This window comes from Suncus etruscus, chromosome 9, assembly GCF_024139225.1.
Source record: "Suncus etruscus isolate mSunEtr1 chromosome 9, mSunEtr1.pri.cur, whole genome shotgun sequence".
Taxonomy (NCBI): Eukaryota; Metazoa; Chordata; class Mammalia; order Eulipotyphla; family Soricidae; genus Suncus; species Suncus etruscus.
Genome location: NC_064856.1, coordinates 29,069,360 through 29,087,477, shown reverse-complemented (window position 1 = coordinate 29,087,477; position 18,118 = coordinate 29,069,360). Strand labels below are relative to the sequence as shown.

The following is an 18,118-nucleotide window of genomic DNA, read 5'->3' as shown; positions in this document are numbered from 1 at the left end:
ATGTACCTGAGTTTAAGGCTTTCTAAAATGCCAATCTGCCAGCCACTAGTGTGTCTGAGCATTGCCAGGTCAGGAGGCTTAAAGGAGCCACCAGCATCCTCTTCATGGGTTGTGTTTTGTTGATTGGTATTGGTTTGGCAGTAACCTGCCTCTGGGTTTAGTCTGTTTCACTAGGTTTCTTTTTTTTTCTTTTTTTTGGGGGGGGGGGAGGGAAATCACACCCAGCAGTGCTCAGGGTTACTCCTGGCTCTGCTCAGAAATCGCTCCTGGCAGGCTCAGGGTACCATATGGGATGTCGGGATTCGAACCACCGACCTTCTGCATGAAAGGCAAACCGCCTTACCTCCATGCTATCTCTCCGGCCCCAAAATTTATGGGCTTTTTTTTTTTTGGGGGGTGCGGGACGGCTGTTTCACTAGTGATTCTGAAGACCCTGCCTACTCATCTATCTCCTCTTAGTCTTGGAGGTAGGCTGGTAGGGAAGGCTGCATGGACCTGCAGCACGAGGCTGATCCCTTTGGCAATCTCAGACTTAAAGACTCACTTCAATAGGTTTCTGGTATTTCACAGGCCTAGCACTGACAGTGCCCCTTAATTCCAGGCTCCTCTCATCTTTCTGTTCTGCCATCTTGTTCCCACTTGCCTCTTAATCACAGTGAGGCTACCACACTCCAGACATCAAATCTGTATAGATCTATGACTGAAGGTAGGCATCAGTGACAGGTACAGAGATTTTGTTTTGGGTTCACATCAGGCAGTCGTTAGAATTTACTCCTGGCTTTGTGTTCATTTACTGACAATGATGCAGGGACCAGATGGGGTTCCAGGAATTGAACCCCGATTGGAATCAAGAAAGCCCTGGTCTGGGGCTGGAGAGATAGCATGGAGGTAAGGTGTTTGCCTTTCATGCAGAAGGACGATGGTTTGAATCCTGGCATCCCATATGGTCCCCCGTGCCTGCCAGGTGCGATTTCTGAGCAGGAGTAACCCCTGAGCGCTGCCGGGTGTAAACCAAAAACCAAAAAAAAAAAAAAAGAAAGCCCTGGTCTGAGACATGAATGGCAAATGCATTGCCCACTGGACTTTTAATTCCTTGGAGTTCACCCCTTGAGCCTGGTGAGGGGCTCCTGAGTACTTCCTGGACCAGTCAGGATTTTTTTTCTCTCTGGATTAAGTGGGATTAGCTTCTAGATATAAACAAGACTATTTTCTTATCAGTTCTGATCTTGGTGCATTTCCTCAGTCCAGGAATAACCTAAAAAAACACTTGTCCACAGTTTATTTCTGAGAAACTCGAGACTCTGCTTATGTAACTTGCTGGGTAGGAGGGGGTGAATAAACCTGAGAGAGAGAGAGAAAGAGAGAGAGGGGAGAGGAGAGAGAGGAGAGGAGAGAGAGAGAGGAGAGAGAGGAGAGAGAGGAGAGGGAGAGAGAGAGGAGAGAGAGAGAGGAGAGAGAGGAGAGAGAGAGGAGAGAGAGAGGAGTGTATGGGGCACTCTCTTGGGGCATTAGGGACTTCAAAAAATGGAAGAAAGTCTGAGACGAAAAATAGACTAATTAAGACATGAAAGCAGAGCAGCCATAACTAGAACCAGGTGGGTTTTTTTTTTTTTCTTTCTGTCTAGCTGCAGAGCTGATTGTTGATCTGACCCACCAGCACTGTTCAGGGAACAGGGCTGAGGGGTATGTGAGGTAGACACACCAGAGGAAAGAAAAGATGGAGAGGGAGAGAAGAGCCGGGCTGCAGTCTTGCACCTCAGTTTCTCTACCTGTGACCTGGGGGGTGGTAGTGAGAGCAGCTGGGAAAAGATTCCCTTCCCATAGAGTAACTGGGCATGTTGCCAAACCATTTCCTGGGTTAGAGGTCAGAAGACTTTGATGGCATCCAAATAAACATCAAGGCTATTGAAATGGTGTGAGAAAAGGCAGCCAGCAACAGACAGCCTGGGGACAGTCTCAGGCTATCACAATCACTGTCAAGTCTTTATCGTCAAAGGCACTGGTGCCTTCCTGGGACTGGGGGGAGGTGTGTTCCCTCCATGTTCCGGTCTCTCTGGCTCTGCCCACCTCCCTGTTATTCCTTCAGGCTCCCTGGGATGTGAACAGGCAGGGGATGTGGAGCAGGGGCCAGCATGGATCAGTTCTATGGGCTCTGCAGGCTTTTCCCTGATACCTCAGAGAATTCTTAGGGAGCCCTGAGCATGGGACTGAGACAGCTCTGTTCAGGACCAGGTTCTTAGCAAGGACCCGCCCCACTCTCTCTTGCTCATGAGTTTGTGCCCCACAAAGTGCTGGGTATACAGGAGCTAGGGCGACCTGACAAAGTTATTGCCACCATGAGGGCTGACTGGGGAGACAGGCCTAGCCCCAGGACACTAGTGAGTGTCAGACAGAAGCTTCCCTGAAGAAGAGGCAATGTGAGGGTTTGGGACTTCCTTCTGGGCATCCGTGAAAGTGGGGGTGAAAGTGGGGGTGACAAGGAGGAGGAATGGAGCCCAGGAAAGGCAGGAAAGGGATATGCATATTCCAGCTAGAAGGAAAGCTCATGCTATGGCTGTGGGGCCAGGCCTGACACAAAGTGTGGGCAGATGAGTCAGAGCAGTAGCACTGGAAGTTCAGTATGAGCCAGAAGAGAGTCCCTTTTGACCCTTCATTACTGGTCCATGTGAAGAGACTCCAGGAAGTGCCCTGCAGGGTCTTGCAATGATGCTGTCCCATTCCTCACAGGTGGACCCCGTGGAAACTCAGTGACCTCGTTGCCCATGCCCACAGCATTGCCCATTCTGTACACATTCTCTAGAACACCTGCCCAGGGACAAACCTACAGGGAAGGGGCGGCACTGGCCTTCTCAACCCCTCTCCTTACAGTCCACTCACATGGCTGTGGGTCCCCTGTGCTCCAAGCCTTGAGTCCTTGCTGGACCCTGGTCCCTGTTTTCTGCTCTGCTTGCCAGTGCCAACATATACCTGCTAGATTCCAAGAAACGAGCAGGTTCTGATGCATTTGAGAGAAAGGGAAGGTATGGACTGGTAATGAAGACAAAGGTTCACCTTCCCTTGGGACCTTAGAGACCTCCATCTTGGGAAGGTGCTTGTGTATCACCCCTGTATCATCCACCCCTTTCATCCACCCAACGTCCTCCATCCTCCATGCTAGCATCCAGCTGCTGGCCAGGGGACATGGTTCAGACTTCAAGTGTCCCTTCTTGGAAAGTCCTGCCCCTGACTTGTCAGTGTTCTTGTCATCATCACTGCTACAACCCGGCACCCTCTGCAGGGATGCTTCTTGTCTCACAGCTGAACCCCTTGGCCCGTATGTCCTGTCTTCACCTGGCTGGTCCTTCCCTGTCATCTTGGAGGAAGGCATTTCCCAGAGCTCCCTCATTGGTGTCCCCATGGCTCACTTGCCTCAGGGGCTGAAGCAGATAAGGGGCTTGTTTCCCTTCAGTGTGGGAAAACTCCATGGTCCACAGCTGCCTGGACAGCCCCAGAGCATCTTTGGAGGCCACAGTCTCTCTTTCTGACCTGCCATCTTTTGAGTGGTCTTGCTGTGCTCTGGGTGACTGCAGAGGACCAGCTGTTACATCTGAGTTCTGGGTAAGAGGAAGAGAATAGAAGGGCCAGGGACCAAATGAACTTGCCAGAGCTCCCCACTGGCAGGTTTAGTTTCTCTCTCCTTGGCTACTTTGGCCAGGAGGGTGGGGGTTGGTTGTCTGGAGAGAAGCTCTGTGTCTGTACTCCTGAGATTTCATGCTAGGATGGAGTGGGAAAAAGTAACCAAGCCTCTGCCTTTTAACCTTGCCCCTTCTACTTGATCTTTTTTTGGGGGACTACAGACCTGGCAGTGTTTAGGGCTTACTCCTGGCTCTGTGCTTAGGGGTCATTTCTGGTGGTGCTCAGGGGACCATATGGGATGTCAGGAATTAAACCTGGGCCAGCCACATGCAGGACAAGTGCCCTCCCCACTGTACTATCTCTTTGGCCCTCCCCTTGGTCTTTAAGGGCCCTGTACACATCACAACCATCTCAGAGAGTGGAATTCTTTTCTTGGGGCTTAGAAACTGCACCATCATATTTGGAGAATACCACAGTGAAACAAACACAAATCTCTACCCTGGTGGCACCAGCATACCAGGGTTCTGGGGACTTCCCCCGCCTCACTCAACCTCCTGACTTGAAGACACCACTGTCCTGATGGCCTTCCTGTCTCATTCTGTTCCAGGGTGACTGCCAGACACGGGAGGAAGCAGTGGCACTCGGCGTGGGCCTGTGTAACAACGGCTTCATGCACCACGGTAAAACTGACCTCCTCTTAAATTCTAGGTGGCTCACAGGGAGGGGAAGATGAGGTCCAGAAAGAGCAGAGGGTGGATAGGCTAGAGCAGGGGTGGCGAACACGTGGTTCTCGAGCCGCATGTGGCTCCCGGCCAAAATGAATGCGGCTCATTGCCTCTTATTATTATTTTGTATACTGTGGCTCTTTGCCAAGTTTGGATTTTGTTATGCTGCTTCTGAGGAGGGACCTCTGAGGAGAGATCTCCGAGCACATGGTCCCGCTCCCAGGCTGCGTCCTCCCGTCTCCCATCCCTCGGGGGTGGGGGGACCCGTGTGTCACATGTTGGGTCACATCTTGCCGTTAGTTCTTAGTGTGGAGGACGCAGCATACCCTCACCATCACTGCAGGATTTTTACCCTCACTCAAAATGGCAAAATGCAATATGTGTTTAATAGATTATTGTTAAAATTATATGCTTTTGTGTGAGTGTCTGTTTTGGCGAGTCACTGCGTGGTGTGGCTCTCTGACTCTCACAGTTTAAAATTTTGGCTCTTTGTGTTGAATTTGTTCACCACCCCTGGGCTAGAGGTTGTACCAATGCCATGGGGGTGCCCTGTAAGTAATGGAGGGGGGATGGACCAGAGCAGTGATGGCTAACCTTTTTGAGCCCGAGTGCCCAAACTGCCGCACAAAACCAAAAAACTTTCCTCAAAAGTTCCAGCACGTCAATTAAAACTTAATAACAAGATTTTAGTATCTAAATACTATGCGGCACTGCCGCATGTCTTAATTGCGAACCTTTCCTCATGCCAGCTACAAGGCCTTCGTGTGCCACCATTGGCACGTATGCCATAGGCTCAGCATCGCGGGATCAGAGGATCTCAGGAATCCCACATCCCAACTTGTGCTAAAAGGAAGCGATGAGCCCAGTTTGTGACCAGGGCACACATGACAGGATGGGGGGCTGTGGAAACAGGGAGCTAGTCCAGGCCATGTCTGGAACTGTCTGTTCTCTTTATCATGTGGCCTACCATTGTGGGCAGTAAGGCCAGAGGAAACAGCTTAGCTCTCTGCATCTCTTCTGTCCCCATCATTGTGCCAATAAAACTTTATTGGAACACAAACCTGGCCTTGACCTTCCTGCCTGAGTCTCACTGTGGCTCTGCAGTACCTATGGCTGTGTCTATCACCCTTGTGGGTAGCAGACTCAGTCCCCGCCCAGCTTGACTGGACTCCTCATAAGCCCTTGCTTTCTTCTGTGCCTCAGTGTCTCTGCTGTCTTCCATTCCTCGGGTTTTGTGCTCAGCACTTGTTCTCTAGCTGAACAGGCAGTTAGGATGTTCCACCCCCTCTGCCCCGTGTCATCAAAGTCCCTCATCCTCATTCTGCTGCCTGCCCAGAGACAGCTCCATGCAGGCTCCCACCCTCTCAGCTGGTCAGACCCTCTTATTTGTGGGTGAGAGTAATGAGGGGTCCACCCAGCTGCTATTCCAGGAAGATGGCTGGTTGGGGGGGTCATGGGGAGGGGATGAGGTGTCTCTCAGGCACCCTCGGGGCCCCTGAGAAGGAAATTGCAGGGCGTGGTCCCTGCTCCTGCCACACACTCAGAAACAACCTAAAATCAGAAAGGACAGACTGGAGGGGGAGGGAGGAGAGAAGAGGTACATGGGCAATCCCAGGCTTCTGAACCTGAGTCCTAGACCCAAAAAGTGAGTGGCCTAGCCCACTGACTTTGTCACAGATGGGGAAACTGAGTCTAGTGATCCACTCCTGCACCTCCCCCATAGTGTAGCTTCCCCATAGGAAGCGGCAAGGTCAGGATTCACACCCAGTCCTGGCCCTTCTCAGAAAGCCCAGCTGCGGTCTCTGCTGGCCAAACTCTGGGTTCCAGCCGTTGCCCCCAACATTTCTGTGGTGGAAGAAACACCGAAGAGCATTCCCCTCCTGCCCCATCATTCTGATGACTGTTTATAGGACTGGCTTAAACTGGGTCCCTCCCACCCCCACATCCAGCTGGGCCAGCTTTGGGCAAAGTGGCAATTTAGGTGTTTGCAACTCACAGAAGTAGGGGTTGGGGGGTGGGGAAGGCCCATGACTGCCCCAGGTGGGGTGAGGGGACACAAAGAAGAAGCAGCATCTCCTGCTCTATTGATGGGGACCCCGGAGATGGCCCTACTGACCCCATATAGTGCCCCACCCCCTTCAGTTTCCTGGTTCTCTCTATTGCACCCAAATTGTGGGGTGGCAGCTGGAAAAGAGCTCTGTGTGCATGTGCAGTTTGATTTCTTCTTGGAGCCTTTAGCTCCCCATTTGGAGCTTCCTTGTCCCTGGAAGATAGGCTTGTTGTCTGGGTGGGCCTGGCACATGCTGGCACCTGATTGCCATCTGTAGGGTTGACATCACACTCTGTGGATTCCTGATTAGTCTTTTCATTTCCCCAACTTGAAAGGGAGGTCAGGAAAGTCTATAAAGTATTTTAGGGTTTGTGGGCCATACAATCATCTGTGATGATTCAGCTCTGGTGAGGATAAAGAAAGCAGCCCCAGGTAATATGTATACAAGTGGGGTATGGCTTTGTTCCAATAAAACTTTATTTATAAGAAAGAAGGTGATAGTACAGCAGGTTTAGGTACTGCCCATGTCTGACTTCATCAGAGCACCATATGATTCGCTGAGTCCCACAGGTGTAATGAGGTGTGATTCCTGAGCACAGAGGCACAGGAAGCTCTGAGTACTGGTGGGTGTGGCCCCCAAATCCAAGGCAAACAAACCAAAAACCCAAGAGAAAAGGTGGTCACCTTTATTTGTAAAAAACAGTGGTAGAGCAGATTTGGTCCCTAAGTTTTACAGCCCCACGTCTAAAGTGTTTCACTGTGTTTTGTTTCTGATTCCTGGTGACTTGAACTCCTCTTTCTAGACTTTTGCCCATGTGGTGCTCTCTATCTGTGGTACCATAATCTTTGCTTGAATATTTCTACATCTCCTGGCCTTTTCTGATAGCTTTGTCTTCTTCTTACATAGTCTCAGGGCTATGCATTTCTTGTTGGGTTAAACATTAGATTTGTTTCTGCCTCTACATCTGCCCATCGCCTTGGTAGAAATCTCCGATTTTGTCTTTGGTAGAAATCTCCGATTTTGTCTTTGTGCTTCTTGTAAATGGACATCTTTTTAAAGATCTTTTTAATGGCCTTGAAAATGGACACTTTTTAAACTCTAGGAGAAAGAGACCCCCTAAACATTGTCCTTGGGAACTTTCACTGTTCTCTAGAAACTTAGGTCAGGTTCATAGGTCTGTTACTATTACCTATGGTCTGTTACTGCCCAATCAGGACCCAGTTCCTTCCTCCCAGTCTTCCATTTAGCTTCTCTGAACCCCTGTGAGTATCCTTCGAGCCAGCCATCCCCCACAGCCTGAGTTTTGTAAACACATGATTGATCCATTCTCTTGCAAGGCTCTGTCCCCTCCATCTGCTCTTGTGCTGTGAGTTTCCTCTGGTTCTTACCCTGTAGCTTTGTGATCAGTCTTTCTAGCAGGCAACACAGTGGAAATACTCAGGGGTTACTCCTGTCTTTGTTCAAAGATCATTCCTGGCCATACTCAGGAGACCCTCTGGGGTACTGGGAATAGAATGTGGGTCAGCTGTGTGCAAGGCTGTCACCCTTCCTGCTGTACTGTCTCTCCAGTCTGACTATTTGGACTTCTCTAGAAGTCTGGGGCTCAGATTCTCATAGGCTGTTTCCTTCTGTGCTTTTGCTGGCCTATGGCTCCTTGGAGTGAAATCCTGGGCTGGTGGTAGGGGCTGGTGCCAGATTGTGCTGTTGTGGGGCCTGATCACCGGCTGGTTCCTTCACAGTGCTAGAGAAGAGCGAGTTCAAGGATGAATCTCAATACTTCCGCTTCCATGCTGACGAGGAGATGGAAGGAACCAGCAGCAAGAACCGACAGCTGCGCAGTGACTTCAAGCTGGTGGAGAACATTCTGGCCAAGCGCTTGCTGGTAGGAGCCAGACTGATGCCCAAAGGTGTCTTAATGCTCCATGTGGAGACCAAAGCTAGGTCACTTGCAGTCCTGGCTGGAGATGGGATCCCCTGTGAGGGATGGAGGAGGGGAGAGATCCAAAGGTGGCCAGGTCCTCTCCCAGGACTACTTTTTCCACAAGAGAACTTGTGAGCCCCTCACTTCTTTTCTCTGCTCATCCTGGCGGTTTCCCAGGTTCAGCCTTGCTCTGTGCTGACCTAGTAGATGGTCCATACTTGTCATGTGGGACCTGGAGAATTGACCCCAAAACTATTTCTCAGTTACCATTCCAAAACAGGATGTCATTCTGTTTCTGGCAGTGGGGCCAGTCATGTTGGGACCCACATGGGACCCACATGAGGCCTTAACATACTAGACATGTGCCCTCTTTCCCTTCTTGGAAGGTTGGAGTTTAGTGACTGCTCCCTGCTCAGGCAGTGGTGGGGAGCCTGTGTGGTGGGTAACCAGGTGGTGGTAGGATTGGTAGGATTGACCATTGGGGTCAGCCACATGTGGACAGTCATCTTCCTGCTCTCTCTCTGGGGTCCTGGCCCCTTTCCTTCTTCATTAAGTGCATTTCTGCTTTGCTGGGCTGGGAAGTCAGATGATCAATACTGGTAGAGAGTCAGACACCCTCCTTGTGATATGGGCTTTGATGCTGTCTGATTCTAAGCTTCACCCCACACCAGCCTTGGGGTCTGGATTTGTCCCTCCCCTGGGGGGAGGTGGGTCCTCTTCTCTGTGTCTCCCCAGTGTGGGGCATTAGGATCATGGCTTTGTGGGGGTCCCCCCGCTGTGCCCCCACCAGAGACCTCCTGCCTTGCGCTGCAGATCCTGCCCCAGGAGGAGGACTATGGCTTTGAGATCGAGGAGAAGAACAAGGCTGTGGTGGTGAAGTCGGTCCAGAGAGGCTCGCTGGCCGAGGTGAGGTTGGAACCATATCTGGGCCCCTGGGGTGACTGTGGCCCCCACCGCAGGCTTATGGCCTACACTAGAGAACTGAGTCCAGGATCCTGGAGTCTATAAAGTCTGGGGAAGCGTTGCTGCTTTTGTGGACCACTGCCCCCCTCTCCTGGCTATATTGGGAGGTACAAGAGAAGCAGCTGGTTCATTCCTAATCTTGGATCCTAGACAGAGCAGGGAAGTGAAGATTGTCTGGGCCCTGGTGCAGGCCTCATGCCTGGAGGAGGAAGGAGGGTGAGGTGGGGGTGGGCAAGGTTTCACCCAGAGTGACATCCAGGAGTGGCAGCAAGCCCAGCACTGGTGTGGCTGGAAGGAGGGAGCATCTGTCCTGGCCAGGCCCTGAGTGGTCCCCTTGCTCCCTCTCACTCTCATGGCCATGTTTGGGGTCTTCTGAACTGCCCCCTCCCCAAGGGGACTGAGGTTGGCATGGGGGCTGTCTCCTCTTCTGCTGGGTCTCTGGGCCTGCTCTGTCTGCACAGATCACCTGTGACCCTGTGTCCCTCTCCCTGGCCCCTCCAGATGGCCGGCCTGCAGGTGGGACGGAAGATCTACTCCATCAACGAGGACCTGGTGTTCACACGGCCCTTTTCCGAAGTGGAGACGGTCCTCAACCAGTCCTTCTGCTCCCGCCGCCCCCTACGCCTCTTGGTGGCCACCAAGGCCAAAGAGTGAGCATCCATATGGCCACGAGCTAAGAATGCAGGGTGGGCTGGTCATTGCCCTTATTCCTGTGGATGCATTTTGGTGCCAGACTAGGCCTGGGTGGGTTCAGAACCCCAACCTAAGGAACAATCTGAATAGGAGCCTGGCTAGCTCAGAAAGAGGGGGAGTGAGGACAGGGCGAGGACTGCTGTGGGTAGCAGGAGCTGAGAGCCTGACTGAACTATCGGTGGCTGTTAAGGACTAAAACAGAGAGTGGGTGGGAGAGTGAGAGAGCAGGCCAGCCAGATGGATGTAGAGGGACAGAAGGGGCCCAGGAAGGTTCTGAGCAGAGGGGAGACGTGACTTGCTTGGGTTCTGGCTGCAGAGAAAGACAAAATGATCAGGGCAGAGAGGAGGCAGCTGCCGACCTGGCTTGTCATTCGTGGTGGGGAACTAGGGCTGGTTCCTCAGGGAGGCTCTGTCGAAATTGTTCTGTCCAGAAACTGTTTGGTTTCTCCTGCTTCTGTCCTGGTACGTGGCCCTACACTCTAGTCACAGGCTCACGGGGCAAGTGAGAATGGGGAGATGAGACAGCAGGATGGGAACATAGAGTTTGGTGCTGTGTGGAGGGTAGGGGTGCTCCTCCTGCTGCAGCATCCAGAAGCCCCGAGGGCCCAGTGGGAGGTCCAAGGACAACCCCTGCCACGGTCCTGACAGGGCTGACCATCTCTTACCTGTGTCCCTCAGCAAAATAGTAGGATCCAATGTCCAGGCTGACTTCTGCAGAATATACCCTAGCTAGGACATGACCTCACTGAGCACCAAGGTGTGGGGCTACTTCTTCACCCACCCACAGTGATGGCAGGAAACTCTTCTCTCACTGTGGGCAGGGCTGGTCTGCAAGAAACTGAGGACTAGAGGGAGATGGGGGGATAGAGAGGGACAGAGGAGAATGAGGATGTTTGTTGCCTGTGGTTTGGATCCACCGAGGGGCTGGTGGCACAGGCCCTGACTACTGCTTCCTCTGTTCATGCATGGGCTGCATGGCTCGCCGCTGCCTCTGCTGTGGCAACACCTCTCCAGAGTCCCGGAGGCCTTATCTGACCATCTGCTCTTACCTGATTCAGGGTCATCAAGGTCCCCGACCGCCCTGAAGCTCTGTGCTTCCAGATCCGCGGAGCTGCTCCCCCATATGTCTACGCCGTGGGCCGAGGTGAGGAGGATTCCACCAGAGGAGAGAGAGGCCTGAGGAGGCAGGTCAATCTGCGGGCAGAGGCGGCCAAATCCTTGCCTCAAGGCTGCAAACATACATGTCCACAGGGATCAGGCCATTGCGAAATGGTAGGCAGGAGGAAGGCAATCAGGAGTGGTGAGGACGGCAGCCAAGTGAACCTCCCATGTGCTCACTGTGAAAGGAGTGGCTGCTCTTTGCCTTGGGATGACCTGGTCAAAGATGTGGCTCCAGTCTCACCAGATTTTATTTCTTTCTTGATGTTTGTTTTGTTTTGGCTACACATTCACATGACTCTGTGCTCAGAAATCACTCCTAGCAGGCTTGGGGCGACCTGTGGGATGTTGGGGATCAAACATGGGTCAGCCACATGCAAGGCAAATGCCCTGTCTGTTGTGCTATTACTCCAGCAACCAGATTTGATTTCTTAAGGGAAGGAACTGGGATGTCTGTGGCTAGAACTGCTGCTGCTGTGAGCTGAGGCTCAGGCCTTTTTGTCACAGACTGAACTGGCCAGTCTCCAACAAAGCTGCCGGCCTGCCTGGACCAGATAAGACCTTTTGGTTTACTTTATTTTATTTTATTGTTTTCTTTTTGGGGTGGGGGGAGCACACCCAGTGACTCTTAGGGGTTACTCCTGGCTCTGCACTCAGAAATCGCTCCTGGCTTGGGGGACCATGTGGGACACTGGGGGATCAAACTACGGTCTGTCCTAGTGCAAGGCAAACTCCCTACCTCTGTGCCACTGCGCCAGCCCCCCCTTTTGGTTTATTTTTATTTGATGATTTTTTTTTTTTTTTTTTTTGCCCTGCTATGTTCAGAGTTCACTCCTTGGTGGAGCTTGAAGGGACCTTACGCAGTGCTAGGAATCGAACTCAGGTTAACTATGTGCAAGGCAAGAACCATCTCCATTCCACTAGCCCCCGCCTCTCATCAGGGACCCCTTTTCTTTTTCTTTTTTTTTTTTTTTTTTGGCAGGGGGAGGGTCACTCCCGGCTATGCTCAGGGGTTACTCCTGGCTCTGCATTCAGAAATCACTCCTGGCAGGCTCTGGGGACCATGTGGGAAGCTCGGAATGGAACCCAAGTCTGTCCTGGATTGGCCAAGTGCAAGGCAAACACCCTACTGCTGTGCTATATTTCTGGCCCCATGGATCCCTTTTTATTTGAGCAGTTCCTGTCCACTAGTATGGCCATTGTTCTTTCCTGTTATGCATGTTAAGATACACCCACGGACGGACCTCGACTGGGGATTTTTTGACATGCAAAGGATATTTTTTTTCCTTATCCTGAAGAGAGTTTTCGCCCCAGAGCATCCATGGCCAGTCTGCAGATACTTAGTGTGTTAGGCTGGTTGGTCCTTCTCCATCTGACAAAGGTACCATGGTACTCAGGACAGTCCCCACCTTCAGAAGTGGCTCTGCCTATACTTGCCTGGGGGGGTCCTGGCCAACCACATGTTCTGGAGCCTGACAACATGGGACTGGAAGGGCTGCTGTGAGGTTTGAGCTCAGCGGTTCAGGGAAACCCTAAGACTCTGCTGACTCCATTGTACAGGGGAGGCCACCAAGGCTGAGAGGGGAAGGAAGGTACTGAAAGTCACATGGTGGTCTGCGTGTGGCAGAGCCAGGTTCGAATACAAGCCACTAGATCTGAATCCCGGCACCTCTTCCACCCTGATTGTCACAAGTAATAGAGCTGGCTGGCTAGTGTCTGCTTCCTGCTCTTTCAGGACACACCTATGGTTTAGGAATCTAGGTTAATCCCGGAGACCAGTTGCTAAACTGCATGTGAATTGAACCAACTGAATTCTGTGTGGTCCTGTGCTGCTCTGAGGGAGCCACTGTACCTTTTTGAGCCTCTCTGTTTCCAGCTGACAGGCTTCCCAGCACTTCAGAGGAAGTGGCTCTTTAATGATGGTGCTCTAGGTTCTAGTTAGGTCTTGTGATGCATGGCCAAGGCCCAGCTTGCCCTTCCACAGCTACTGTTCCCCTTGCAGAATGAGTTCCAAGGAGGGAGTGGGTCTGGGTTCTTCCTGCTGCCCTTCCCTGACCTCATTCATGTCTGACCTTATGTCCTCCTTTCCCCTCAGGCTCAGAGGCGGCATCTGTGGGGCTCTGTGCCGGCCAGTGTGTGCTGAAGGTCAGCGGCAGCAGCGTGGCCAGCAGCAGTGCCACTGAGGTTCTGGAGCACTTCCAGGCATTCCGGAGCCACCGGGAAGAGTCCCTGGTAAGCACCAGGGCTGCCCACTGGGGTCATGGCCTCTACTGGGTTGAGGGTGGCGTTTTGCTGGTCCAGCTCTGGTGCCCCCACTGCATGCTCAGACTAGAGCAGGCTTCAGTTTTCCCGACTGAGTGGTGGGAACCTCCTTTCTTTATCACTTTGGGGTCACTGTGGGGTTTCTTCTGAGATGGTTGGTGTCCCCCACTCCCCACTGGTCATTCAGAAAAGCTGTCACTGAGCTTTGCCTCATGTCAGCTCATTCCTAGGCCCTGGAGATGTGACAGAAGCAGCTTCTGCTTCCCTGGGTCTTACACCCTCGTTCCTGATGAAGAGCAGAGGGTGAGGGCCATGTGAGGCCAGAGACCCCCTGGAGGATTCAGGAGCAGAATGTTAGGGTCCTCTGAACAGTGGGGTCGCCCAGAGGTTAAGGGGTCCAGCAGGGGCCCGGAGGGATAGCACAGCGGCGTTTGCCTTGCAAGCAGCCGATCCAGGACCAAAGGTGGTTGGTTCGATTCCCGGTGTCCCATATGGTCCCCCATGCCTGCCAGGAGCTATTTCTGAGCAGACAGCCAGGAGTAACCCCTGAGCACTGCCGGGTGTGACCCCCCCCCCCAAAAAAAAAGGGGTCCAGCAGGGAGCTTGGCAGCAAGGCCCATACCTTACCATGCATGAGTCCTTGGACCCCACATTTGGTCCTGTCTTCCCCTTGCAGGGCCTGTACCAGTGGGTCTACCACAGCCATGAGGATGCACAGATGGCCCGAGCCAGCCAGGAGGAGCCTCAGGGCACAGAGGTCAGGGAGGAGGACCTGCCTGATGCAGGTAAGGGGCAGTTGGGATAGTCAGAGCCTGTCTATATTCCTGCCCATTATCATCACTTCCTGGGACACTCAGGGCCAGGGCAAAGCAATGTGAGCCTGGGGTGCTTCTCCCTGGGTGAGCCCTGTGCTCCCTCCTGCAGGGCTGCTTTGCTTTCTGGAGCTGTGGGGATGATCCATAGCTTTTAGCCCTGAGAAACCATGTAAATTCATGGCTCACAGCCCCTTCCTCAGCCTTCCAGGTTGACCAACCATGATGGGTGTCAGGCCAAGTCTTCCCACTTCTTCTTTCCAGACCAGCTCTTGTTCCATCTCACCCTTAGAAACCCAGGACCCAACTCCGCACATTAGCAGCCTCCCCACTCTCACACCTCGATTTCTTCTTGCTTCCATCCTTCTTCCTGATCGACATCTCCTGGGGTCTCATGGAGACACTTGCTTTGTGCTGTTATTCTGCCACCACCAGCTCCCAGTGAAACACTGGCCTCGGCCTGACTTTCCACCCGCCCAGCCTCTAATGAATGACTCACATGCACTGCAGATTTAGCCTGTGTCTGACTTCCCTCCTAGGCCTGCCCTCTCCTTGGTGCTCATCTTAGTCCTGAGATTCCCAACCTTGGTGTCAGTCCTCCTTGTGCCTATGCTCCTGCCTCCCTCCCCAGCTCCTCCCTGGGCCTAAGGCTGCCCACAGTTAAACATTCCCTGCCATCCTATCTTCTTAAAATTTTTAAATAAAATTTATAATTTTATAACTTAATGATTTACAAAGTTCAGAAGACAGTCGTTTCATGTTCTAACAGTCATGTTACATGTTCTAACACCCATCCCACCATCACCAGAGTGACCTTCCCTTCACCAGTGTCCCCAATTTTCCACTACCACCATAACCTGCCAAAAACAAATTTGCTTCCTTTTGCTTGTTACAACAAAAAAGCAAATGGAATGATCAAAACTTAGATCAATATAGGTCAATTTGAAACGGTTGCTCCGTCTCCACATGGTGTTACGAAAGTCAGTGTCTGAGGAATTCCTGGGTTTTGGTTGGTGCTAGCTGAGCCTTTTGTGTTACTGTTCAGGCTCACTGGGCTTGGTTGATTCTATGTAACTTTCTCATCAGATTTGCTGTGATGTTACTGGGTTCACTGTCTCTCTTGCTCTTAAATGTCTCCCTATACCTAGGCTTTTGTCTCTGCCTCTTCCCTGTCTGGAAGGCTCTCCTCCTAGTCTCCCTCCTGCTTCTCTCCTCACTCAGCCCTGCCCAGTGATCCACCTCAGCAGCCACTGAGTATTCCTGATCTTGAGCTCTCCTGGCCCTCTGGTCCCTGCACACAGCTCTGCCAGACTGTGGCTCTCTGTCACTGCAGCTTGCCCATTTGCAGCCTCGGGGCCAGTGTCAGCCCCTTGAAGGTGCTCAGTGAGCATTTGCAACTCAGATAAGAGCTTCTCCCTCCCACATCTTGCTATGTGCTCAGCCCTGTGCTCCTGAGGGCTACAGGCAGACTGGCCTCCATGGCTTCCCTCAGACACCTCAGGGCTCCTCTCTGGCCTTGAAGAATCAGAATAGGACCATGGTTATGGGATTATGGGGTGACATGGAGTCTACACAGGCAGGCTGGCTAAGGGGCCCTCCTGGGGAAGGCTGATGGGGAGGAACAGTTTTGCTCCTTCCCCAGCTGGGGTCACCCATGATAATGAGTGAGGATCCCCAGGAGAGGTGGGTGGTGCTAATTGTTGATCAAGGTGAAACAGCCATGTATGCCAGGTGCCTTCCAAGGCACTGATGTGACGCAGAGGACAGGCCCTGCCTTCATGGTCTGGCATTAGGGGAGACAGAAATTGAACCAAGAACAAAAGGAATGCAGGGGTGGGGGCCATTTGAGGGGGCCTTTGGAGCAGATAAGGAAGGAAATTATTCCTTTCTCAGTTCCTGGGTCTGTCAGTCCCCTGCTGTGTGGCTAGTGAGGAATCAGCCCCTCTGGACCTGAGTTCATCAGGCCTGGGACTACACAGAAACATAGTCTCAGCAAATAAAAAAATTTTTCCTGGGGTCATTAAGCTTCAGGTCCGGCATGATCCAGGACCTCCACTTCAGAAGGGGCTCAGCTGTCATCTGTCCCTCTTGCCATTTCTCTCACTTGGTGTCTCGGCCTGCTTCTGTTTTCCACTTGAGTGTTACAGTGCCACCCCTTCTGTGTATGTAGGTCCCACCAGATTCAGTCTGGGTCTTGCTCCTCCCCTTGGCCCTGACTATGTTGTTCGGCCCAGTACTGAGCTTGGGGTTACCTGTTGTACTTTTGACTTGCAGCCTTGCCCTTGCTATCCCTGGGTCCCCAGCTGAGCCTGCAGGAGGACAGCCCCACGGTCAGCCTGACAGTGGACAACGTGCACCTGGAGCATGGCGTGGTCTACGAGTATGTGAGCACAGCAGGTGTCAAGTGCCACGTGCTGGAGAAGATTGTGGAGCCACGTGGCTGCTTCGGCCTCGCTGCCAAGGTCTCATCTGGCACATCCCTGCCCTGCCATACCTGGGGTGGGCACTGGGCAGTGTGTGTGGGAGAGATGATCCCTCAGAGTTAGCCTGGATCCCTGGGATCCAGCTAGGATCTAGCTAGGAGCACCATGAGTCCCAGGGGTTAGTGCTCAGGGACTGTGTTCCCATCCCCACAGATCCTGGAGGCCTTTGCTGTGGATGACAGCATCTTTGTGCAGAACTGTGGGCGCCTAATGGCCCTGAGCAACAGCATGAGGACTATGTCGCACTTCGAGTTCCGAAACATCTGTGACACCAAGCTGGAGAGCATCGGCCAGAGGATTGCCCGCTACCAGGAGGTGCTGGCGCCCAGCAAGCTCATAAAGGAGTGGGCAAATGGGCTGGTGGGGCTTCAGGCAGGGCTGTATCCAGGCACTAGGATATCTCATTGTTGAATAGAAGAGTATGGCTCCTCATCTCTTGAGTTTCTTCTTTGTGGGTTTTTTTTTTTTGCAGGCAAGTCCTTCTCATGGGGTGGCAAAGTGACTGTCGCCCTGTAACACTAGCCTGAGCCTGAGCGAAGTCAACTGGCAGGAAGCTCCTGTTGGCTTTGACAGCTTCTTGAGCTGTCCTTGTGCTCACCCCTGCAGAGATTGGGAAGAATTCTTAGAGGGCACTTCAGCTGACATGCAGGAGGGCTGGGGACTTAGAGACCCCATATTTTTTCTTCCTGGAAACACAGACTGTACTAGAGGCAGTGCAGTGTTGGGACCTCTTGACCTCATGTCCAAGTTTAAAACTTCTTCCCTTTTTTTTTTTTGAAGTATTTGGAGGTACTTAGGAGGGAGGGAGAGGGTAAAAATGAGAGTTTAATTTATGTGAACTATTTATTTATGTAATGTATTTTAAGAATTACAACTAACATAAAATTTCTTTTTTGGGGGGGATGTAGTTTTTGGTTTCTGGGTCATGCCCAGCAGCACTCATGGGTCACTTCTGGCTCTGCACTCAGAAATTGCCCCTGGCAGGCTTGGGGGACCATATAGGATACCAGGCATCGAACTCTAATTCGTCCCAGGTCAGCAGCATGCAAGGAAAACCCCCTACCACTGTGCTATCACTCTGGCCTCCCACATAAAATCTTTAAATTTAAACAGGGCTGTGAAGCTGGTAGATAAATGACTCCTCAGGTTTTTTGTACTTCCGACTCCAAGTACCCAAAATTTCCTCCAACTCCAACTCCACAGCCCTGAATTTAAATAAACTGTGTAACAAGATAGGTATTACAGATAACCTATTAGTAGTCTATGAAAAATACAAAAAAATAATAAATGTAAAGAAACATTTGTGCTAGAAATATTAAAAAGAGAGAAAAGGAATAACCAGTAATATTCTCAAGAGAGGGCACAGGCTTCTCCAAAGGTGGAATGAATCCCGGTTCAGAATTCAGCATGGAAATTCACATCTCAGGAGGGGAGG

At 52.0% G+C, this 18,118-nt stretch overlaps 1 protein-coding gene across 1 annotated transcript in view; it reads left to right on the top strand.

Moving 5' to 3' along the window:
- Positions 1-18,118, top strand: part of PREX1 (phosphatidylinositol-3,4,5-trisphosphate dependent Rac exchange factor 1) — a 150,578-nt gene that overhangs the window by 116,031 nt on the left and 16,429 nt on the right. The window contains exons 15-23 of the mRNA XM_049781304.1: positions 4,223-4,295; positions 8,131-8,273; positions 9,126-9,218; positions 9,777-9,925; positions 11,027-11,112; positions 13,222-13,358; positions 14,065-14,173; positions 16,475-16,662; positions 16,837-16,998. Coding sequence (XP_049637261.1) covers positions 4,223-4,295; positions 8,131-8,273; positions 9,126-9,218; positions 9,777-9,925; positions 11,027-11,112; positions 13,222-13,358; positions 14,065-14,173; positions 16,475-16,662; positions 16,837-16,998 — 1,140 coding nt within the window. The remainder of the gene's footprint in view (positions 1-4,222; positions 4,296-8,130; positions 8,274-9,125; positions 9,219-9,776; positions 9,926-11,026; positions 11,113-13,221; positions 13,359-14,064; positions 14,174-16,474; positions 16,663-16,836; positions 16,999-18,118) is intronic.